The sequence below is a fragment of the Canis aureus genome, chromosome X (genome assembly GCF_053574225.1).
Source record: "Canis aureus isolate CA01 chromosome X, VMU_Caureus_v.1.0, whole genome shotgun sequence".
Lineage (NCBI taxonomy): Eukaryota > Metazoa > Chordata > Mammalia > Carnivora > Canidae > Canis > Canis aureus.
The window spans coordinates 109,297,458-109,322,633 of record NC_135649.1 but is presented as its reverse complement, the minus strand read 5'-3'; the positions used below and the strand labels follow the sequence as shown (position 1 = coordinate 109,322,633).

At 41.4% G+C, this 25,176-nt stretch overlaps 1 protein-coding gene across 1 annotated transcript in view; it reads right to left on the bottom strand.

Annotated features, from left to right (window-relative positions):
• Positions 1–25,176, bottom strand: part of LOC144308152 (uncharacterized) — a 55,911-nt gene that overhangs the window by 12,736 nt on the left and 17,999 nt on the right. Inside the window, exon 3 of the mRNA XM_077888386.1 lies at positions 6,691–6,810. Within this exon, the coding sequence (XP_077744512.1) occupies positions 6,691–6,810 (120 nt within the window). The remainder of the gene's footprint in view (positions 1–6,690; positions 6,811–25,176) is intronic.

Genomic DNA, 25,176 nt, shown 5'->3' with positions numbered 1-25,176 from the left:
ATTTATCTATCCCTATACTCAACCGTAAATCTTATTAGGGTTAAAGCAGTGGTTCTCAATAAAGGGTGATTTTCCCTCCCAGGTCACATTTGCCAATGTTCAGAAACTTTTTTTTTTTCGTCAGTTGGGACGGAGGAGAATTTCTGCTGGCATCTAGTAGGTAGGGAGCAGGGATGCTGCTAAATATCCTACAATGTGTTGGACAATCTCCCACCAGAGAGAGTCAGGCAGTACAAATTATCAATAGGGCCAAGGTGGAGAAACCCTAGGTTAAAGGTACTATTTAAGGAGACAAGTATGAACCCAACCAAGTGTCCATCAATAATTGAATGGATAAAGAAATGTGGCATATATATATATATATATATATATATACAGGCATACACACATATATACACATATAAGGGAATAGGACTCAGCCTTAAAAGAATCAGATCTTGCCATTTGTGACAACACAGATGGTACTAGAGGGTATTATGCTAGGTGAAATAAGTCAGACAGAGAAAGGCAAATACCATATGATTTTATTTATATGTGGAATCTAAAAAAAAAAAAACACAGAACAAATGAATAAACAAAAAGCAAAAACAGACCCACAGATACAGACAGTAAACTGATTGTTGCCAGGGAGAAGGAGGCAGGGAGGATGGACAAAAGGGGTAAAGGGGAGTGGGAGGTCCAGGCTTCCAGTTATGTGATGAATAAGCCACAGGGATGGAAAGTACAGCACAGGAAATACAGTCAATAGTATTGTAATAATGTTGCATGAGGACAGGTGGCAGCTACACTCATGGTGAGCACAGCATAATTTATAAACTTGTTGAATCTTTATGCTGTACACCTGAAACTAATGTAACATTGCATATCAACTATGCTTCAATTTAAAAGAAGCAAAAGAAGACAATTACGTCATCATAAGAAATTTGGAGTTACTCCCCAAGTGAATCTTTAGGTCACCTTCTCAGTTGACTGAGATTTTGATCAAAATGTGAGATCTGGAGCTACGTACATTCAGAGTGCTCTTTCCTACAACCCAAACTGCCTCACAGCGCCCCCTGCTACATATGGAGTTTTTCATAGTTGCCATCTCAATGGGCAACTCCAAGTTCTGATCCCGTAAACATAGTTAGTTTTGCTCTCAGAATCCCCTGAGTAAATTCAACTCAAGGCTTATTTACTTTTGTAACTGTTTTTACCTTTTTTCATCTGATAAATCATTGAAAATCTGAGACCCTTCAATCCAGATTGCCATATTGTCTGATTGGATTTACCTAATCTCTTTACAGCTTCACTCTTACGAAATGCTATCCTATAGGGCTGAAACACTTAAATGCCTCTTATTGGATTCTGTATATTTGTCAGGTTTACTCAAGCTATATAGTCAAGTCCTAAAGTTATTCTAATGCCAATTATGATAAGAAGCCTATATATTTATGTAAATAAATTAGCAAAATTATGCTATATTAAAATATTTAATATTATTATATAGAAGATGGAATATATGATATATGTAATACAAATATATTATATATATAGTAATAATTTGTATTACTGCATGCCTATCATGTGCTGGGTACTAATGTTTTACATTCAGTATTGCTCTAGACATAAGAACTGTGGTTTAAACTGCTGGTGGGGGACACCTGGGTGGCTCAGCTGTTGAGCGTGGCTGCCTTTGGCTCAGGTCATGATCCCAGGGTTTGGGATAGAGTCCCACATAGGGCTCCCTGTGAGGACCCTGCTTTTCCCTCTGCCTACGTCTCTGCCTCTCTCTGTGTGTGTCTCTTATGAATGAATGAATAAAATCTTAAAAAAATAAAAATAAAAATAAACTGCTTGTGGGTTCTTGTCAACCTTTCTTTCTATGTCCTTAATCTACTCAAGGTTGCCTATCCATTCATTCAGCAAGTTTTTATTGAGTACCTAATGTGCCAGGTACTGTGGGAGGTGCTGGGCATAAGGTGATTAGGACATACACATTTGCCACTTTCATCGACATTACATTCTAAGGTTGTTTTTAGGATTAAATGAGATAATATATAATAGCCCTTTATACCTCTTAAATCAGCATGCAAATTCTAAAGATTCAGGCACACAGTAGCTACAGCAGACTCAAGTGAATTCTAGAAAGTTTCAATTCTTTCTCTACAATAAAAATCCCCGGGACACCTGGGTGGCTCAGTGGTTGAGCATCTGCCTTCAGCTCAGGTCGTGATTAAGGGGTCCTGGGATCAAGTCCCACATCGGGCTCTCCGCAGGGAGCCTGCTTTTCCCTCTGTCTGTGTCTCTGTCTCTCTCTGTGTGTCTCTCATGAATAAATAAATAAAATCTTAAATAAATACAGGTGCAAAAATCAACAAAATACAAATCCAGCAACATATAGACAGTATTATACACCATAACCAAGGGCAATTTATCCCAGGAGTGCAGGTTGGTTTAACATGCAAAAATTAATTACTCCAATACAGTATATTAATAAAACAAGGACAAAACAACATAATCATCTCAATAGAGGCAGAATAATCATCTCAATAGAGGCAGAAAAAGCATTAAAATCATTCAACTCCTCTTCATGATAAAGCACTCAACAAATTAGGAATATAAGGAAATTTTCTGAACCTGATAAAGAGCATCTGTGAAAAACTCCCAGTTAGCATTATACTTAATAGCTTCCTCTAAGATCAGGAACAATACTTCAATTCAATGTTGCACTGGAGGTTCTAGTTATGGAAATTAGGCTGGGGGGCGGGGGGAGGGAAAGGCAGCCAGACTAGGAAAGAAGTAAAACCATCTCTATTTACAGATAACATGATTTTATATATAGAAAATCCCAAATAATCCTCTAAAATCTATCATTTAGTTATTTAGTTATTTATTAGAGACTATTTATTTATTCATGAGAGAAACACAGAGAAAGGCAGAGACATAGGCAGAGGGAGAAGCAGGCTCCCTTTGGGGAGCCCAATGCAGGACTTGATTCTAGGACCCTGGTATCACAACCTGAGCCAAAGGCAGATGCTCAACCACTGAGCCACCCAGTCGTCCCTCTAAAATCTATTAGAACTAACAAAGTAGTTAAATAGATTTTAGGATATGGGGTGCCTGACTGGCTCAGAGCATATAGTTCTCGATTTCAGGATCATGATTTTGAGCTTGAGCCCCACACTTGGGGTAGAGTTTACTTAAAAGAATAACAAAGAACAATAACAAACAAGAAAGAAATACAAAAGTAAAATAAAATCTTTAATTTTTTTAAAAGATCTTATTTATTTATTTGACAGATTGAGAGAGAGAGAGAGAGAGAGAGAGAGAGAGAAAACACAAACGGGGGAATAACAGTGAGAAGGAGAAGCAAGCTCTCCACTGAGTAGGGAACCCGACATGGGGCTCAATCCCAGGACTCTGAAATCATGACCAGAGCCAAAGGTAAACACTTCACCAACTGAGTCACCCAGGTCCCCCCAAATCTTTATTTAAAAAAAAAAAGATTTTATTTATACGAGAGAGAGGGGGAGAAAGAGAAGACACAATCTGGGGGAGCAGCAGAGGGAGAGGGAGAAGCAGGCTCCCCACTGAGCAGGGAGCCTGACTCAGGACTGGATGCCAGGACCCCAGGACCACAACCTGAGCCAAAGGCAGATGCTTAACCAACTGAGCCACCCAGGTGCCCCTAAAATAAAATCTTTTTTTAAAAAAAGGTTTGGGGCACCTGAGTGGCTCAGTCAGTTAAGCATTCAACTCTTGATTTTGGCTTAGGGTCATGGTATCAAGCTCTACATTGGGCTCCATGTTCAGTGGGGAGTCTGCTTGGGATTCTCTCTCCCTTCCCTCTCTCTCCCTTCCCCTACTTGAGTGCTGTCTCTCAAATAAATAAATAAATAAATCTTTAAAATACACAACTTTGCCTTTTAAAAAATAAGAAATTAAATAAAAATTTTAAAAAGGTTTCATGTTAGGGGATCCCTGGGTGGCGCAGTGGTTTGGCGCCTGCCTTTGGCCCAGGGCGCGATCCTGGAGACCCGGGATCAAATCCCACATCGGGCTCCCGGTGCATGGAGCCTGCTTCTCCCTCTGCCTGTATCTCTGCCTCTCTCTCTCTCTCTCTCTCTCTCTCTCTCTGTGACTATCATAAATAAATAAAAATTTAAAAAAAGGTTTCATGTTATAAAATTGATATGCAAAAATCAGTTGTATTTCTATATACTTACAACGAGTGATCAGAAAATGAAATTTATTTTTTTAAGATTTTATTTATTTCTTCATAAGAAATGCAGAGAGGCAGAGACATAGGCAGAGGGAGAAGCAGGCTCCTCGCAGGGAGCCCGATGTAGGACTTGATCCTGAGATTCCAGGATCACACCCCAAGCTTTTGAAGGTAGAAGCTCAACCACTGAGTCACCCAGGTATCCCCAGAAAAGGAAACTTAAAAAGCAATTTCATTTACAATAGCATCAAAGAGAACAAAACACTCAATAAAATTAAAGAAATTAAAAATTTATATTCTGAAATACAAAACATTATTGAAAGAAATTAAAGACCCAAATAAATGGACAGATCTCGTTGTTCAGAAGAACTAATATTGTTATGATGGCAATAGTTATCAAATTGATCTACACATTCAAGGCACTCTATCAAAATGTAGGCTGGCTTTTTTACAGAAATTGATAAGTTGTTCCTAAAATTCATATGGACATGAAAGCAACTCAGAATAGACAAAATGATCTTGAAAAAGAGTAACAAACAAAAGAATAACAAATTTACACTCAAATGAACCAATTTCAAAACCTATTACAAAGCTACATTAATCAAGAGAGTGTGGTGCTAGCATTAGGACAGATTAATGGCATAGAATTAATGAGAGTCCAGAAATAAATTCTCACACTTACAGTCAATAGATTTTCAACAAAGGTGCCAAAATAATTCAACAGGGCAAGAATAGTCTTTTCAGTTGGTGGTGCCAGGACTGTTGGATACCCACATGCAAAAGAATTAAGTTGTATCCCTACTTTACAAAGATGTAAATATAAGAGCAAAAGCTATAAAACTCTAGAAAACATAGGCCTAAATCTTTCAGGTCTTGGATTAGGCAATGGCTCTTAGATATGATACTAAAAGCACAAGCAACAAAAGAAAAAATTGATAAATTATACTTTATCAAAATCGAAAACTTTTTCAAGAAAATAAAAGGACAACTCACAGAGCTTAATTAAGAAAATATTTGTGTAATGGAGATAAAATGATTTTCCCTCTACCCTTTTAGATTCCTGGTGGAGACCCCTCTGTAATAAAAGATAGATTAACAGGAGAAAAACAAACAGATGTCTAATAACATTTATACCTCCTGTACACACAAGAGAGACCCAGGACAACTGAGTAACTCCCAGAAATGGCCTAAGCAACCACCTTAAATAAATAACATCTTCAGGTAAAGACAAAAGATGTTGTGGGGAGGGAGGGGCCAGGGAAGGGGGTGGTGCAAAGATCTGGTAATGGGAGGTCACCAGGAAAAGCACAGTAAACAAGGGTAAGGTTATGCAGACCCAAGTCCTTACCTTCTCTGCTGATAAGAGTTTCTAGAGATATAATCATCCTTCTCTTCCTGGTACGGAGAGAGACACCCTTACAGATGGAGATTTCCCTTATACATGTAAATGTTTCTTATAAAAGGGCAACTTCCTGGGATCCCTGGGTGGCTCAGCGGTTCAGCGCCTACCTTTGGCCCAGGGCGTGATCCTGGAGTCACAGGATCGAGTCCCACGTCAGGCTCCCTGCACGGAGCCTGCTTCTCCCTCTGCCTGTGTCTCTGCCTCTCTCTCTCTCTCTCTCTCTCTCTCTCACTTTCTCTCTCTCTCTCTGTGTCTCTCATGAATAAACAAGATCTTTAAAAAAAAATAATAATCAGCCCCAGATAATCAATATGTCAAAGAGGCATATTTTGGTGGCAAATCCTGCTCCCCTTCATTTGCAAATCCTATATCTGACAAGGGACTTATATTTAGAAAATATAAAAACTCTTACAGCCCAATAATAAAAAGATAACCCAATTAAAAAATGGGCAAAGGATCTGAATAGATATCTCTCCAAGGATATACAAATAGCCAATAAGCACAATGAAAATTTGTCCATCATCCTTAATCATCAAGGAAATGCAAAATGAAACCCTAATGAGATACCATTTCACACCCACTACAATGGCTACAATTAAAAGGAGAGATGATAATATGATTGTAGGGAAGAAAATACAGAAAGTATTCCAGTGGGAATATAAAATTGTGCAGCTATTTTGGAAAACAGTGTGGCAGTTTCCCAAAAAGTTTCACAGAGTTATCATATGATGCAGGATTTTGCTCTTCAGTACATACCCAAGAGAAATGAAAACATATATCCACACAAAAACTTGCACATGAATGTTTATAGCAGCATTATTAATAATAGCCAAGAAGTGGAAAGAACCCAGATGTCCATCAACTGATGAGTGGATAAACAAAATATGGAATATCTGTACAATAAAGTATTATTTGGCCGTGAAAAGTAAGGAGGTACTGGTACATGCTACAAGATGGATGATCCCTGAAAACATGAGGCTAAGTGAAAAAAGTCAGCATAAACATATATTGCATGATTTCATTTATCTGAAATGTCCAGCCTAGGCAAATCTATAGAGGTAGAAAGTAAATTTTAAATGCTTACCTGGAGCTGGGGGAAGCAGGCAGGGAAAATGAGAACTGATTGCCAATGGGTAAGGGGTTTCTTTTTAGGGTGATGAAATGTTCTAAAATTCATTATTGGTGAACAGTTAGTTGTACAACTCTGTGAATATATAAAAAACAATTTTACACTTTAATGGACAAACTGTATGCCTTGGGAATTATATCTTTTTAAAGATTTATTTATTTATTTATTTATTTATAGCACAGGAGCAGGGGCAGGGGCAGAGGGGGAGAGAGAGAGAGAATCTCAGGCAGACTCCTAGCTGATCGGGGAGCTCCACGTGGGGCTTGATCTCACAACCCTGAGATCATTACCTGAGCTGAAATCAAGAGTGGGATGTTTAACTGACTGAGCCACCCAAGTGTCCCTGTGAATTATATCTTAATAACGCTGCTATTGAAAAAATATTAAGTAGCCATTGGTTAAGTCCTTATCAGCTGGAATGATCTAGAAGTGATTTACCAAAATGAATACATCAGAGATGCCCAGCATGATCAAAATTGGTAAGCCCTGCACAAAGTGTTTTCTTTTCAGTTATTTCTATAGGATAATAAAACATTTGTTTTGTGTGTGTCTGTGCATTTATGTACAATCTGCATGTAGTCCATATGTTCAAACAACCACACATCAAAACTCCAAAAATCTTGGGAGCCACTGCTTCAGATTAATATTGTATTCATTGTGAGAATACAAATTTCCCTCAGTGTTCTATAGGGGCAGAAAGCAGACCACCTCTAAATGGGCTGCTCTGGCACTAAGATTATTTTTATTATTTTTTAAGATTTTATTTATTTATTCATGAGAGACATGGAGAGAGAGGCAGAGACACAGGCAGAAGGAGAAGCAGGCTCCCTGTGGGGAGCCCAATGTGGGACTCGATCCCAGAACCCCAGAATCATGCCCTGAGCCAAAGGCAGACGCTCAACCCCTGAGCCACTCAGGTGCCCCCGCACTAAGATTATTTTGAGCTGAGTCCAATTGAGATCCTGTGGGCTCAAGAGAAACTTTTGTCCCTTCTTTAACCATGCAGAAGAATCTAAATTGGGGTTTTTTTCTCCTAGAATAAGGGTTATTAACAGAGATAAATTTTATTTGAGTGACCCATGTGTATGGTAGGGCAAACATCTAAATACCATACATCTGCTCTTCTTATCATCCTGTGAAGTTCATTCCTTTCCTGTGAAGTCCCAGGCACCTACCCCCTGCTCCTATGTTCAGAATGACATACAGACCTCATTTTGCCTGTTTCTGGAATTTCCATGTCGATATGGATTCTTCCAATACATATGCTATTAAATTTGACTTTCTTGTGTGTGTTTTTTTAAAGATTTTATTTATTTATTCATAAGCGACACAGAGAGAGAGGCAGGGAGAGACAGAGGCAGAGGGAGAAGCAGGCTCCATGCAGGAAGCCGATGTGGGACTTGATCCCAGGACCGCGGGATCATGCCCTGAGCCGAAGACAGATGTTCAACCACTGAGCCACCCAGGCGTCCCTGATTTTCTCATGTTAATATGTCTCATGTCAATTTGATTCTTAGTCTAGCTGGAAGGACCCTTGAAGGGGACAGGAGTTCTTGCTCTCTGACAGTTCTAAAAGATGAATTATTTTTGAAGTTTCATTATCTTCCTGCAGGTTTACTCATATCTTAGAACTTTTATAATGGGAGAAAAAGGAAAAAAAATATTAAAGTAGAAAAGAGAGAGAGGGAGCGGCACCTGGCTGGCTCAGTCAGTAGAGCATGCAACTCTTCATCTTGGGGTCCTGAGTTCAAGCCCCATGTTGGGTAGAGAGCCTCCTTAAAAGATACATAAATAAATAATTAAAAAGAGAGAGGGAAACAAAGAGATAGATGGGGACAGAAAATTGTCCACATTCCCCACTTTGACCTTTTCTTTTCTGTTCTTCTGATACTTTCAGAAAGAATACTTCTTTTTTACTCCTTTTGTCCTATTTAAATCCTGCTTTCATTTTTGTTCTTTATTTACAATAATTAGATGTTTGCCCTGCCATGAAGGTAAGACTTTCAGATCAAAGTTATCTCTGGTAGTAGCTCACTTTCCAGGCTAGGACCCCTATCTGAATTCTTTTAGGCAGTGAGGAAGAGGCACAAGTTTTCCTTGAGTCTACTAAGTCATGATTGCCTTCAGTTCAAAATAATCCACATTATTTTGAACACATTTTGGCACATTTTGGGGTGGCATATTCTGCTCCCCTTCAACCTCGAGGAACTCATAACTTAGTGTTTCTCAACCTTTTTTTCATTATGTCCTCTCAATGTGCTTTCGTTGACCTTCCTCCCACTCTATAGACAGCCCCCCAGACACACGAAATTTCAAATCCACAAATATATTGCTTACCTGCTTATGTATTTGTGGCCCTTTGCAGGGCCATGAATTATTGTCATATCTAAGATTTTTGGTCCTTTGGAGACCACATGACTCTCTTTGAGAATGCATGGGTTAGCGGGAGAGAGTAGTGGAAGGCAAGGCAGCTAGATGCTCAACCACTGAGCCACCCAGGCCTCCCTCATCCAAAACTATTTAAATGGCAAGAGCCTGTGCTGGAGGCTTTTGGGGATAGAAAAATCAACAAAGCATTCGCAAAAAAGTAATCCTTCCTTCCTGTCTTCTTTCAACCCTGCCTCCTTCCTTCCGCAGGTGCTTCTTGATTAACTAGTAAGTGCCAAACACTGAATCTTTTCCTTAGCTTTCCTTCCCTAACCTGGTCTTATTTCTTTTCTTTCACTCTTCTCAGATTCCACTGCTTTTCATGCTCTCCTAAAATAATTTGTTCAGGTCCCTTATCTCCACTAACACTCAAATGACTGATAAAAGATTGAAAATGTTATCCTTCTATGACTGAGACCACTGGTTACCTTTCTTCCTTGGGTACCAAATCTTAGTTTTATTCTAGATTTCACTGAGACCAGTGACAAGATTCTATTATTCAACCTATCTTTCAGCCATGGTTGACTAATGTGATATAAAGAGAAGTTCTTGAATGGGATATTCAGGAAGCCTCTTTAGAAAGGGATACAAACTAGCATAGGCCTTTTGCCTCTCTTTCTTCCTTCTTTCCTGCTGGCTGGAACACATATGTGATGACTTGAGCTCCAGCAGCCATCTTAGACTCTGAGTGGAACTTGGAGATAGAATGCATGTGCTAAGGATGATGATGCAAAAAGACCAAAGGGGACTGGGTTCTTGATGACCATGGGACTTCCTTCCCAATGTTGAACTACCAACTCCGAAATGTATTATACATGGGATGCCTGGGTGGCTCAGGGGTTGAGCATCTGCCTTCAGCTCAGGGCATGATTCCGGGGTCCTGGGATCGAGTCCCACATCAGGCTCCCTGCAAGGAGCCTGCTTCTCCCTCTATGTCTCTGCCTCTCTCTCTGTGTCTCTCATGAATAAATAAATAAAATCTTTTTTAAAAAATTTATTATACATGAGGGAAAAATTAACTCCTATGGGTTTAAGCATTGTTATTTTGGGTTTTCTGTTACTTGCAGCCAAATCTAATATAAACTACTACCTTTCTGTGATGGTATTTTCATTTCAACAGGCATTGAGAGTTTCACCTAAAAGAAACTCTGTCCGGAAGTTTCAGGCAGAAATCAGCAGATAGGATTTTGAGGTCTTAGATCTTATTTCAGACCTTGAGATCACCTTTCCAATGTAGTCCAATATCCATAAAATTAGCAGCTATGTTTTGTAATATTTTCTTTTTTAAAAAAATATTTATTTATTTGACAGAAAGAGAGAGAGAGCACAAGTGGGAGGAGCAGCAGGGAGAGGGGAAGGGAGAAGCAGGCTCCCTGGGAGCCTGATGTGGAGCTCATCCCAGGACCCTAGGATCATGACCTGAGCCAAAGGCAGACACTTAACCAACTGAGCTACCCAGGTGCCCCTTGTAATTATTTTCTACCTTAGCAACTCTGCAATGTTATTTGACCTAAGATAACATTTAAAGCGCTACTTTCTGGGATCCCTGGGTGGCACAGTGGTTTGGCGCCTGCCTTTGGCCCAGGGTGCAATCCTGGAGACTCGGGATCGAATCCCACATCAGGCTCCCGGTGCATGGAGCCTGCTTCTCCCTCTGCCTGTGTCTCTGCCTCTCTCTCTCTGTGACTATCATAAATAAATAAAAATTAAAAAAAAATAAATAAAGCACTACTTTCTTATGCAACCATTTATTTAAATGATTAAGTGCAAAAATGAACACTTTAAAATAAGTATATAAAAGTTTAATTACTAAGTTGATTGGTTCTGATAAAAATCTCATATCTTTCTAAAAATGCAATGCAAACTTACATAATGTTGCAACCTGTATTTTCGGCTTGTTTCCTGGGCTTGTGCTGAGGAAAGGAGAACCAAGAACTGGGCTTTGATAAAGTCACAATTATCTTCACATGTGCGTGCCCAGGGCCGAGCACGTCCAGGTGGTGAGCTGGTGCCTGGAGCAACAGAGCTCTACCCAGAAACTATCTCTGCTTAGTCACACCGCCATTAAAAAAAAGTCAACCCTATCAACTTGGAAACTATACGTAAGAATTCCAGTGGCTAAGAAAATATGAATCATGAGGGTTGGGAAAAGGAAAATTGGATTACGTTTATGTGATATTTAAAATCTATTATGTGTGGTTGTCTTACACATTATTTGATACTGAGTTATGCCTGAGGATATAGACAGATTCCAAGACAAGCTTTTAAATATATTTTCCCACCTAACTTCTAAGAAACTGGGAGCCAGTGTGAAGTTGCAACTCAAATCTCTATTTCCAATCTGTGCTTTTATTTTTTCAAAGATTTTATTTATTTATTTGAGAAAGAGAGAGAGAGAGAGAGAGAGAGAGAGCATGCACTCAAGCAGCACAGAGGGGCAGAGGGAGAGGGAGAAGTAGAATCCTCACTGAGCAGGGAGCCCGATGTGGAGATTGATCCCAGGACCCCGAGATCATGACCTGAGCCAAAGGCAGATGCTTAACTGAGCCACCCAGGTGACCCTCTGCTCTTATTTTAAAAACATATTAATTTGCCTAAACCCGAGAATATTCATCCCTGGGGTGCCTGGCTCACCTCAGTCTGTATAGCATGTGACTCTTGATCTCCAGGTCGGGAGTTCAAGCCCCACACCGAAGGCAGAGATTACATAAAAAAATAAAATTAAAAAAAGAAAATTTATCCATATATGATATGAAATTATATCATAAATATTCAAGTTTTCCCAAGAATGCAATTGAGCTCTTGAACCCTTTGAGCTGCCAATAAAGTTCTCCACACAGAACTTGCTAAAGCTGTCAACAGTGTCTTGCTCTAAGTTGCCTAATCACATTTTCCAGAAATGCCCCCAAATGTTTATTTTGGTTTAAAAGGATAAAAATTGCTTTCCAGTTACTATAATGTGTGCTTGTGTCACACTGAACATCAGCCCTTGAGACTTTTTAGCTACACATTTGTGAATAAGAAGAGCAATCCCATGAAGAGGATTGATATTCATCAGTATGTATATATGGCTACAGAAGATGGTTTCTACAGCCAAAGGTCAAATTAGTCAGTGCCCACCCAAAAAACAGGTAACTTCATGTGTAAGAACACTTCTTTTCAAATAAAGCCAAATAGCCATTTCAAAACAAACACAAACATAGCATTTTTTAAAAGGTAGTAAGTAAAGAAATTAAATGGACCAGGATCTTTGGCAGATTTAACGTATTAGTCAGAGTTCCAGCAGGAAACAGGAGGCACACTGAGCTGGGATCTGCAGAGATAATTTAATGAAGACACTGTTTATATAGGTGTGAACAGGGTTAAAGGAACCGGCAAGAGAAGTCAGGGCCCCCAGATACCAGCAGCAGTGGGAAGCTCTTGTGACTGTTGGGTTGGAAAGAAGAGAAAGAAATGGTATTTCCAGCTCCCAGTGAGAGCTGGTACTCTGGAGAGGGGCTGACAGAGGCTGTCATTGTAAGGGAGGCAGCTGCTGCCATAACCGGATAGAGGGAGAAGAGGGAGCTGGGAAGAAATATCCCAGCCTGGCTGGCCTCAGTCAGGCCCAACCTCTCTGTCTTCTTGCACCCTTCCATCTCCTGTGGTGACTCCCTTGGCCAAATCCAAACAGAATCCAAAGGATATGGGAGTTTGGGGCACAGAGCGGGGCCCACATGGGCCAAGAATGGATTAGGAGAGGGATTCAAGTAGAGAATAGCCAGCATATTGGGACGCTTGGGTGGCTCAGCGGTTGAGCATCTGCCTTTGGCTCAGGGTGTGGTCCCGGTCCCAGGCTTGAGTCCCACATCGGGCTCCCCACGAGGAGCCTGCTTCTCCCTCTGCCTATGTCTCTGCCTCTCTGTGTCTCTCATGAATAAATAAATAAAATCTTCAAAAAAAAAAAAAAAAAAGAATACCCAGCATGCTATAAAATGTGTAAATGGGAATAAAAATAGTACCTATATCCTAAATTTGTTTTGAAGATTAAATGAGACAGTGCCTGTGTAATTCTTTTTTTAAAAAAAAAAAAAGATTTTATTTATTTGAGACAGAGAAATAGCACAAGCAGGGTGAGCATCAGGCAGAGGGAGAGGGAGAAGGAGGCTTCCCACCGAGCAGGGAGCCCGAGTGGAGCTCATCCCAGGACCCCAGGTTCATGACCTGAGCTGAAAGCAGATCCTTAACTGACTGAGCCACCCAGGTGCTCTAGTGCATATGTAATTCTTAACACAATGCCCGGCGTAAAAGAAGCATCCAATTTATGCTATTTTTTTTATTGTATGCCCTATTGAAGATATAGACATACTTATTTGTTTCAACTTATGGTCAGTTGATCAATTGATGTTAAGATTTAAGACCTCTCGGGACGCCTGGGTGGCTCAGTGGTTGATCGTCTGCCTTTGGCTCAGGGCATGATCCCGGGGATAAAATCCCACATTGGGCTCCCTGCATGGAGCCTGCTTTGCCTCTTTCTCTCACTCTCTGTCTCTTGTGAATAAATAAATAAAATCTTTTAAAAAAATAAAAAGATTTAAGACCTCTTATGGCACATGGCTGGTTCTGTGCATATAGCACACAACTCTGATCTCAGGGTCATGAGTTTGAGCCCCATGTTGGGCATAGAGCTTACTTAAAAAAAAAAAAAAAAGATCTAAGACCTCTTGAACATGATTCTGAGAGCTGGTTTACACAGATGTCTTTTTAAGCTGCCTTTTTCTTTAAAAAAGATTTTATTTATTTATTTGATAGAGAGACCATAAGCAAGGGGAGCAGCAGAGGGAAATAGAAAAGCAGGCTCCCCACTGAGCAAGGAGCCCGATGCAGGTTCCATCCCAGGACCCTGGGATCATGACCTGGGCCGAAGGCAGATGCTTCACTGGCTGAGCCATCCAGGTGCCCCAAGCTGTCTTTTTCTATTAAACTTCATAACTTCATATCTTATAACATAGCAAGTGATGTATCAGATAATAACTGCATCTCATCTAAGCCTGTGTACTCACATGATGCATTCAGTGATAAAGCAGAAACCAAAGAATGTAGGGGAACTTTTCTTCCCCTCTCTGGAAAAATATGTTAAAAGTCTAATTTTTTTCTCTTTTGATTTGCAGAAGGACTCATAAAACATTAGCATTCTAGATTCTTCGGCTCCCAGAATTCTTTCCCAGCTGCCTCTGATGCCTGAAATTCTTCTGTAGAGGAATAAAGCTTTTCCTTCTGCAACTGAAGTCAAGACATGAAATAAAAATGGCCCTTGGGAAAAGAGCATCTTGGCCAAGAGATCGGCCGATTCCCGGGCAGCAAGTTTTGATACATGCAGAAAGGGAGTGAACAGGCTTCCTTTAACTACCCAGGCCCTACTGAGACTGACCTAGGAAAGATAAGTGGGAATGCTGTCCACTGGCTGTGCCAGGGGAGGAAGGCTCCTGAGGCCTGAGCTGAATTAAAAGGGGTGTGACTCAAGGCAGTCTGAGGCAGTGTAGCCAGCTGTAGGGGAGAACCAGAATAGTTCCTGCCCGGAGCCAAGGTCAGAGCTGGGAAGTCAATTCCATGTGTGCCATCCAAAAGGTGAAGCCAGGACAGAAAACTAGTGTGGAATGTGAGTTTTGCCTAGGGGCAATGGTCAAAATATTTAACAACAGGTATAGTAAGATAGAGATACAGATACAGAAATATAATATATGTAGATGGAGATAGAGACATTTGGATATATTGATCCATACTATACATCAATCAAAAATTAAATGCATATAAATCCTTTTATTCTCTCACTCTGTATGTTTATATATTATATATTATAAAACTGCTTTTTAAATCATTCATCAAGGGGTGCCCGAGTGGCCCAGTTGGTGGAGCGTCTGACTCTTGATTTTGGCTCAGGTCGTGATCTCGGGTTGGTGAAATTGAACCCTGTGTTGGGCTCTGTGCTCAACGGGGAGTCTGTTTGAGATTCTTTTTCCTTTTGCCCTTCCTCCAGCTTGAGTGCTTTCTCTCTCACTCTCTCTAAAATAAATAAATCTTAAAAAAACATTCATCAAATAGTTTTAATAATTTCTGTTATTTTAAGAAAATCTTTATGTGGTCTTTTGTATCACATGGTCTGCTACTGCCAAATAATGCCTCCGAGTGATTTGGGGCAGGGAGCAACATCAAATTCTGCTAACAGCTACATTATTAACTTGATAGTCATTAGGTAGCTTGTAGTCTCAAGATAATTCATCTTAATATCATATTGTTCATAGTGCTGATGCTTCTTTCAGCTTTTGCTGAACCTACAGCATTGACATTGGAAGACTCTGGCTCTTATTCTGGGTGAGAATTTTGTAGATTGAGCATCTTTCTTATTTTCATGACTAAGTCCTGAAAATCACTTATTGGAATTTTATATAAAATTGGTTGTCTTATTTTTAGAAATTTTTGTTCTCCTTCAATCCAAAGAGATTCACAAACACCATTCAGTCAAAGTTTTAATATTACGTGTTTTTTCCCTCATATTTGTCATGGAGCAACAAATCCATTTTTAAATAATTTTTAAGGCAAATGAATAGTATTTCTTCTTGGAATTGATAATTGCCTAGTTTCAAAGGGTATGTCTTAATTCTCCATCTATAATAATATCATCCACCTCTTTTAAATCTTTGATTTACTTATTTTATATGCTCAGCAACATTTTGCTTTCATCATATTAATCTGCCAGCATTAATATCAAAATATTTCTTTTTCGGAGAGCTGAAAAAAGTGACATCTTAGGAAGAATATCATTGGCTTAAGCCAAATCTCTTAAAAATCTTAAAATTTCCAAAATATTTAATTAATCCCACTTAATAATTTCTATGAAAGTGACCATACAAGGCTAGATATTGTCCCCAAACTGCTTTTGCAGATTCTAATCTTACAGACTGCTCCAGAAGATCCAAATATTCTCCCTTTCACTACTTCAATTTCCAGATTTTCAGTTGGTTTTTTATTAGTTTTTTTTTAAAGATTTATTTATTTATTTATGTTGGACATAGAGAGAGAGAGAGGGAGGCAGAGACACAGGAGGAGGGAGAAGCAGGCTCCATGCCGGGAGCCCGACGTGGGACTCGATCCCGGGACTCCAGGATCGCGCCCTGGACCAAAGGCAGGCGCTAAACCGCTGAGCCACCCAGGGATCCCGTTTTTTATTAGTTTTAATTTTATTTATTTTTTAAAAAAGATTTATTATTTTACAGAGAGAGAGAGAAAACGCAAATGTGGAGGTAGGGGCAGGGGGAGGGGGAGAGACAGAATCTTAAAGCAGACTCCCTGCTAAGTGGGGAGCCTGATGCAATGTGGGGTTTGATCTCATGACCCCGAGAGCATGACCTGGGCCCAAATCAAGAGTTGGACGTTTAACTGACAGAGCCACCCAGGTGCCCCAGTATGTATGTATGTATTTATTTATTTATTTAAATATTTTATTTATTTATTCATGGGAGACACACACACACACACAGAGGGAGAGAGAGAGAGGCAGAGACACAGGCAAAGGGAGAAGCAGGCTCCCTGTAGGGAGCCTGACATGGGACTCGATCCCGGGTCCCCAGGATCACACCCTGGGCTGAAGGCAGTGCTAAACTCTAAACTGCTGAGCCACCTGGGCTGCCCCAGTTTTTATTTATTTTTAATGTAATCTCTACACCAATATAGGGGCTTGAACTCACAATCCTGATATTGAGAGTTGCATGCTCTACCAACTAAGCCAGCCAGGAACCCCAGATTTTTGGCTGTCTTATTTAATTCTTTTCAATTATTACTTTTTGTATGGCAGTATATTATAAAATTTATGGGGAAAGGATTTTAAATGTTCTACTTCAGAGAATGTTAAGCTTTTTCCATATTGGGCCAGATGGTAACTATTTTAGGCTTTGCAGGACACGGGGTGTCAGTAGTAAGTATTCAAGTCTGCTTTGTAGTGGGAAAGCAGTCATGGACAACATGTAAATCAATAGGTGTGGCTGGGTTCCAATAAAACTTTATAAACACTGGAATTTGAATTTTATGTGTTTTTCATGTGTCACAAAATATTTTTCTTCTTTAGTTTTCAGGCCATACAAAATCAGGCAGTGGGTCAGATTTTACCCTGATACACATTTTTATTGCATCATCCAGAGATAACTGAGTGCAGTGGCTTATTTCCAAATTAAAATATCCAGAAAGAGGGCAGCCCCAGTGGCCCAGCAGTTTAGCGCCGCCTTCAGCCCGGGGTGTGATCCTGGAGACCTGGGATGGAGCCCACATCGGGCTCCCTGCATGGAGCTTGTTTCTCCCTCTGCCTGTCTCTCTCTCTCTCTCTCTCTCTCTCTCTCTCTCTGTCATGAATAAATAAATAAAATCTTAAAAAAATATATCCAGAGAGATTCCTAAAATTTTGGCTAAAGCTCATTTCTTCTCATCAGGTAATAAGGGTTTTTTGGTAAATATTTGTCATTTGTATCATTTTTTCCCAAGCACCAACAATACAGTTTAATATATTACTCCTTTTGCTTCTATAATACCAACAAAACCCATTAAACTTTATTCAGACTTGAATTTCATAATTTAAATACATTATTAAAATACTTTTATGCAAAATAGTTGAAACTTAGATAATTATTGAAATTTGTGGCTCCTTGTTTCATATGTTTTCTTTAGAATTATTTCCTCGTTTTACTAGGTAAGTTTTATAATAAGGAGAACTTGAAGTCTTGATTGCATTGATATGCTCACATCAATATTATTCTTTCCTTGATTAGGAAATAAGCTTGATTACTTTTAACTACACAGTGACATTGTTTAAAATTCTGATTGTGTTTCCTAAATGTTTTTCATTTGCTTTTTTGACATTTTGAATAGTTTTGGGATGCTTTTACTACTTAAAAAGCTTTATTTAGGGAATAATTCTTTTTTTTAAGATTTATTTATTTATTCATGATAGAGAGAGAGAGAAGCAGAGACACAGGCAGAGGGAGAAGCAGGCTTCATGCCGGGAGCCCGACTCCAGGATCGTGCCCTGGGCCGAAGGCAGGAGCTAAACCGCTGAGCCACCCAGGGATCCCCCTAGGGAATAATTATTGATGTTATTTCTAATTTTTCTTCATTGATAATGGTGAGCTTTTTACTTGAACCATGAGTTTGAACAGAGCATGATTGGCCACTTTGATAAAAATACATATTTGGGGGATCCCTGGGTGGCTCAGCAGTTGAGCGTCTGCCTTCAGCTCAGGGCGTGATCCTGGAGTCCCGGGATCCAGTCCCATATCGGGCTCCCTGCATGGAGCCTGCTTCTCCCTCTGCCTGTGTCTTTGCCTCTCTCTCGTCTCTGTGTCTCTCATGAATAAATAAATAAAATCTTTAAAAAAAATCTTTGGCACTTCCAAATTTTAGCAATACAACTTTTGAGTCCATTTGCATTTAACATTTATGTCATTAGAAATAATAAGCTACATGTATTTTTTGTTGAAAATATCAAGCTGGTTAATTGTAGAATTACAAATTATTTTACTTTGAACTTGTGATTCTTGCACGGTATCAAAGAATATTTCAGGCTGTTTGTGATTTTTGCTGCCAGAAGATGTAACAGGCTGCATGCAGTTCACTATTGAAATTGTTTCTTTGTTTTCTTTCAAATTCAAAAAGATTCATGTTGAAGATATTTTAAGGGAACATTAAGAAAGTTATCCAGATTTTATTGTTTCACCATTCTTTAAAACCTCCTGAATTTATTAATATCAACATACTTCAGGGACGCCTGGGTGGCTCAGCGGTTTAGCACTTGCCTTCGGCCCAGGGCGTGATCCTGGAGTCCCGGGATCGAGTCCCGGGTTGGGATCCCTGCATGGAGCCTGCTTCTCCCTCTGTCTCTGTCTCTGTCTCTCTTTCTCTCTGTGGCTCTCATGAATAAATAAATAAAATCTTAAAAAAAAACATACTGCACACTTAACCACATTCACGTTACAACATACTAATAACAAACAACACATGAATGGAATTATTTAGAAGCCACTGCAACTAAGTGATTTGAGGATAATAAGAAAGTAATGGTTTTTCTAAAGCACAGAGTAAAGAAAATGCAATTCAGCCTTCCGTATCATTCATGCTTCACACATTTTTCATCTATATGTCTCTACACACACACACAAACAAGATTAATGAATTGTTTAATATTGCAAAATGTTTGCCAGTCATTGTGTGCAACCACACTGAATGCCACAGTAATTCGTGAGTATCTTTGGAAATCCAACTTTATTTTTTTAAAAGATTTTATTTATTTATTCATGAGACACACACACACACACACAGAGAGAGAGAGAGAGAGAGGCAGAGGGAGAAGCAGGCTCCATGCAGGAAGCCCGACAAGGGACTCGATCCCAGGTCTCTAGGATCACACCCTGGGCTGAAGGCAGACGCTTAACCACTGAGCCACCGGGGCTGCCTGAAACCCAACCTTAAAGAAGAAGGGATGGGAAAGAGTGGATGCCTGAGATGAGTAGTGGAAGTGATACTTCATTATGAAATGATCTATTACATTCATTACATGTGACAGAAATGTTAATGGATTAACTGGTGTTTTCTCTTGCCTAAGCACTTCCATGACTGAGATCTTCTCTGTACTCCAAAGCTATAGCTGTTTTTTGAGGTCCATTGCTGTGCAACTACAAACTCTTACAAAGACTGGACATAGCTAGCTGCCTTTAGTTTTAAGGACACAGGGTGAGAGATGTGCAGAAGCATTTCCCTGGAGCCTGAGTGGTGTTAGTCACGAGAGTAAATGTTTTTGGCCACAGGGGATGCTGTGCCAGGTTGAGCAGTGGATACCTCATGGCAGTGGTGTCCAAGTATTTGATACTTCTTTTGGGGATGTGTACTTGTGATATCTGTGGCCCTCTGAAGCAAGAAAAATCTTGTGTGGATCTAACAACCTGAATATGTGTCAAGAGTTGTACTCGATGCTACAGTACACAAGTTAAAAAAAAAAAGTCAAGTTCTCCAGAGATCGGTGGTGGAAGACAGTCAAGGAAACTGGACAGTGTGCCGAGGACCACGCTGGAGATGGGCATGGAAGCTGTGGGCAGCATGGGGAGCACCTAGCCTAGCCAGGAGGAGGGGAGGGAGAGAAAGGCTGGAAAAGACTTCCCAGAGGATACTGAGTTTGAAGAAGGGGAAGTAAGGAAGAAAAAGAGGGAGAGCATTTCAGGTAGAAATAATGGCAGGGGAGAGAGGAGGGAAGCAGGCAAATGTGGCCTGTTGTGGTTGGGAAGAGACTAGGAGGCCTCAGAGGTCATAGTCAGAGGTTTGGATTTAATCATGAGGGCCATTTGGAGCCACGTAAAGATAGAAAGCAGAGGAATGATATAACCACATGCCCATCTCCAAAGGAGTCCTTGGCAGCCAGCTAGAGGACCAAGGCTGGGATCCAGGCCAGATAAAAAAAAAAAAAGCTATGCACAGTGGGGGGGTCGAAATGACAGAGGGGACAGGTAGACACTCTAGACAGTGGTGGCTCAATGTATGTAGGGGGGAAGGAGAGGGAGTTGGGATGCCTGGGAGGCTCAGCAGTTGAGCGCCTGCCTTGGGCCCAGGGTGTGATCCTGGGGTCCCGGGATTGAGTCCCATGTCAGGCTCCCTGTGTGGGGCCTGCTTCTCCCTCTGCCTGTGTCTCTGCCTCTTTCTGTGTGTCTCTGAGTCTCTCATGAATAAATAAATAAAATCTTAAAAAAGAGAGAGAGAAAGAGAGAGGGAGTCATCGAGAAAGACTGCCAGGTTTCTGGGTTTTCTGGTTCTGGGTACTGGTTGGGCACTAGCATTATTCCTCAAGATGGGAGATTTAGGAGGTCAAGAGAGATTTTTGTGGAAGGGGAGTTCAGTTTCTGACATGCTGAGCATGGTTACATCCATGGAGAACTGTCCAGATGGGCTGACTCCCTGGGTCTGGACTTCAGGAGAGTGGTCCAGGCAGGAAAATGTAGATTTCAGAGGAGAGGCCCATCTAAATATGGGTGGTGGTGGACATCTCGGGAATGGACTCATCCATGGAGAAAGGCCTGGCTGGGGAGAGGGAGGGAAGGAGGAAAGTGGAGATGAGGAGTGAGGAGTGAGAGGAGGGGTGGGGCGAGGGGAGGAGAAGTGAGAGGAGGAGAGTGAGGGAAAGACAGGGCAGGACCCGGGAGCAGAGCAAGATTTAAGGAGAGAGGAGGCCACCACAGGAAACCCACGGAGAAGACAGAGAGAGAGCAAGCAAAGATCACAGGAGGGGAGGAGAGAGCAATATCACCTAAGTCAGGGGAGGAGACCTCTGAAAGGAGGCAGTGGCCAGCCCTGTGGCGTGAACTGGATTTGGCAGAGAGGTCCTTCACTGGCTTAGGGGGAGTGCTTGCAGCGGCTTGCCCCACTTGCCCAGGGTTGAAGACTAACCAACAGGGGGTTGAATAATGAATGGGAGGTGAGAAGTGAGGATCAGAAGAAAGACGCTGGATCTGGATCGAAAGGGAAGGAAACGAATTGGCCATAGCAAGATGAGAGGCATTGAAAAGAGGGTTTGATTTGAAAGAGTTTAACACTAGATGAATAAAAGGCAGAAGAGCTATGGGGGTGAAAATGCAGAAGAATCGGGTGACTGAAGCCCTGGGAAGGGGGGGGTCACCCTTCCCAGGGTGGATGGAAGGTGGACACCCCCTGACAGAAATGGAAGGAAGACTGTAAGGGAGGGAGAGAAGGAATGCGTCTGACCTGCGTTGGGCAGCATGAAGGAGAGGGCCTTCTGCTTGGCTCCCCTACCCCCAGTGAGCTGTGGGGAGGTCACAAGCTAGGGCAGAGGACTTCGAGTGTGCTGGGAACGTCTGAAAGTGTCACTGTGGATGGCAGGGAGGGAGGATGCAATCAGAGTGTGGGACCGTGGAGTCAAAGATTTTAAGATTTTGGGTAAGTGCCTCTAGTTCTCTCCAACTACTCTGCCTGGCTTTACTGATACTGCCAAGTTGTGATGTCATCAAATGGGAAATTAAAACTAGGTAGCCTGTATTTTGGGCCTGGGATTTTCCAGTTGTTTCCTGCTGCTTCCTACACATGGCCAGTCATTTAACATTGAGAGTCAGCTCTCCACAGTTCACACAATCCAACCTTGGCGAACCCCAACAGTCCTCCCTATATCCATCACGCAGGGTTGTAAATTCCTAAACCAGTCTTTTATTTTTTTAAGTCATCTCTACACCCAACATGGGGCTCAAACTCATGACCCCGATGAAGAGTCAAATGCTCTACCAACTGGGCCAGCCAGGAACCCCTGAGTCCCTACACAAGTCTGGTTGGTATCTGTCAACAGAATTTGCATAATCCAGCTATCAGTTCCCGGAGTCCTGTCAGGCTAGCCTCGGAGGAGGACTGGATTCCCCACTGGCCCCCTGTGAAAAGTTCCCTTCATTATGAAGATATTAAGTGCCTTTACGGTCTGATTTCCAAAGCTGCCAACTCGAGTAAGGCCCCTCACATGTTCACCCAGTCCCAATAGGTGGGATGTGTCTCAGAGCCTGGATTTATTCCTAGTCCCTCCTCAGGCCTGGATTGCTGTCTGGGCTTCTCTCAATCTGCCAATTCCCTTCTTTGCTGCTATGCACGCACCACCGGCAGCACCACTAGGTTGGTTCCATAGGGCATGGTGGTCACCTGGTCAGTTCCACCCATGAGATTCCTTTTGACAGGTGTTTCCCAGCAGCAGCAGCCCCTCAGAGCTGGGCATTCTGTGGACTAGATGCCTCTGCCCAGAGCCTTGGCCCTTCAGGGTGGGACCCAGCCCAGCAGAGCCAGGTTGTGTAGCCTCATACTCCCTGGCCTCCCACATGCATAGGCCTCCACTTGTGGAGTGTCGACCCCCTCACTGTGTCTCCAGCAGTCTCCGGCCTCTGGAGGCAGATGGACCCATGGTCCTAAGCACTTGGCAATAGGATATCCATTCCTTCTGGTGAGCAGGCCTGTTATGTCACAGGCTGTAGACACTCCAACCAGCCAGTTACTTCCCGAGTGACCAAAGGTCTGCATTTTCAGCATAGAATTGAAAAACATCCCTCCACCTCCCTGGGTCCTATTGATCAGTTGAGACAGAGACTAAATGCTACTTCTTCCATGCAGCCTTCCTTCATATATGTGAATAAATGTCATTTTTTTCCTTCTCCAAATAGCCACAGAATCTCACCTGCGCTTCAACTTCATTCATTCATTTGTTCAATAAATGTTTATCCAGAGTCTTCTGGGACTACGCTCTGTGTCAAGTGCTAGAACACAAGAATAAAAACACGAGTCTCGGGATGCTGGGTGGCTCAGCAGTTGAGCGTCTGCCTTTGGCTCAGGGCATGATCCCAGGGTCCTGGGATCGAGTCCCGCATCGGGCTCCCTGCATGGAGCCTGCTTCTCCCTCTGCCTGTGTCTCTGCCTCTCTCTCTCTGTGTCTCATGAATAAATAAATAAAATCTTTAACAAAACAAAACATGAGTCTCTTACCTCATAGAACTTTCCGGAGTAACTGGGAAACAGCTGTGTACACGAACAATTTAATATTAAAAAATTGCTGTGTGGTTGATAGTATCGTTGTTAAGAATGTGGACTCTGAACCCAGATTGCTTGGATTTGAATCTCAGCTCCACCAGTAACTGCCCGTGTGAACTTGGGTCACTGCCTTAGTTTCTCTATCTCTAAAATAAGGTAGTAATAATAATGACCTCATAGAGTCTAGGCTACTGAACATGTTCTACAAATGGCTTCCTATTATTATTGTTGTTATGATCATTTTAATCGTTGTAAGTACAAAGGGAAATTGGAACACACGATTAAATTTAATCCTCCTAATTTCATTATTATTATTTTTAAAGATTTTATTTATTTACTCATGAGAAACACAGAGAGAGAGGCAGAGACACAGGCAGAGAGAGAAGCAGGCTCCATGCAGGGAGCCCGACGTGGGACTCGATCCCAGGTCTCCAGGATCAGGCCCTGGGCTGAAGGCGGCGCTAAACCACTGAGCCACCCAGGCTGCCCTCCTCCCAACTTTATCCTGGAGTTCTTCATCGGTGAGTCTAATCTCCCCCACCAGATTCTAAGGTCTTCCAGGGCAAAGGGGCAAACGAAAATGAAGGAAAAGCTGTCTCACCCAGAGATGCCACGTTTTCATCCTGGGCTTTACGTTTATTCCTTCCCACAGAGGTCATCTGGGGCTTGGCGTTTCTACTTCCATGATGTAAATGTATTTTCAAGGGTTGGTTACTTGGCTGTGGAGTTCACTGGGTGGACCTCAGCACTCAAAAATCCATCCTGGGAGCCGTTAGCACTTTCCCACCCCTACCCCTCTAATAAACTGAAAGAGAACAAAAAGATCAGCTTTAAGGTCCACAGATGTAAGCAAGTATTGTTTCCCTAAGAAAGTCCCTTCTCTCCTTTTGAAGTAAATCGTCATTAACCTATTATGGAATTTTCCAGAAATTCTTCAAATTTCTTAAATTTTGAGTCATGTGGTTCTGAAAATAAAATATGTCATGCTGGTTTTAATTTCGAATGGCTTCCAATTTGAAGTCCTGGCAAGTTTCTATTCTGGATCGAACCCTAGACGGACTTTGAATTAATTCTAGTAAATGATAGAGATGGATAGCTTGCTTGTCGCCAGCTTCACTGAAGTAAGTTAAGGCACGTTGAGTTCATATGTTTTTCTTTCCTACCTTGGGTATCACATGCCTAATGCTTTCATTACTATAATTTCCAGTCTTCTGTAATCTCATTAGAGAAGCGTTTTAAAAATGCAATTGTATAAAGATGTGCAGAACACTCATCTTTAGTTCCTCAAGTAAATCTGTGCTGTGGAGAAGAATTTTAAAAGGGGCATTGATTAAAAAATGGAATCAGATACAGGCAAGAATGCAAAGGGTGCTCATAGGTAGGGTGGCCTATTTTTGAAGGTGAAGGAATCACAGAATTTGGAGAACAAAGTCCAATCAG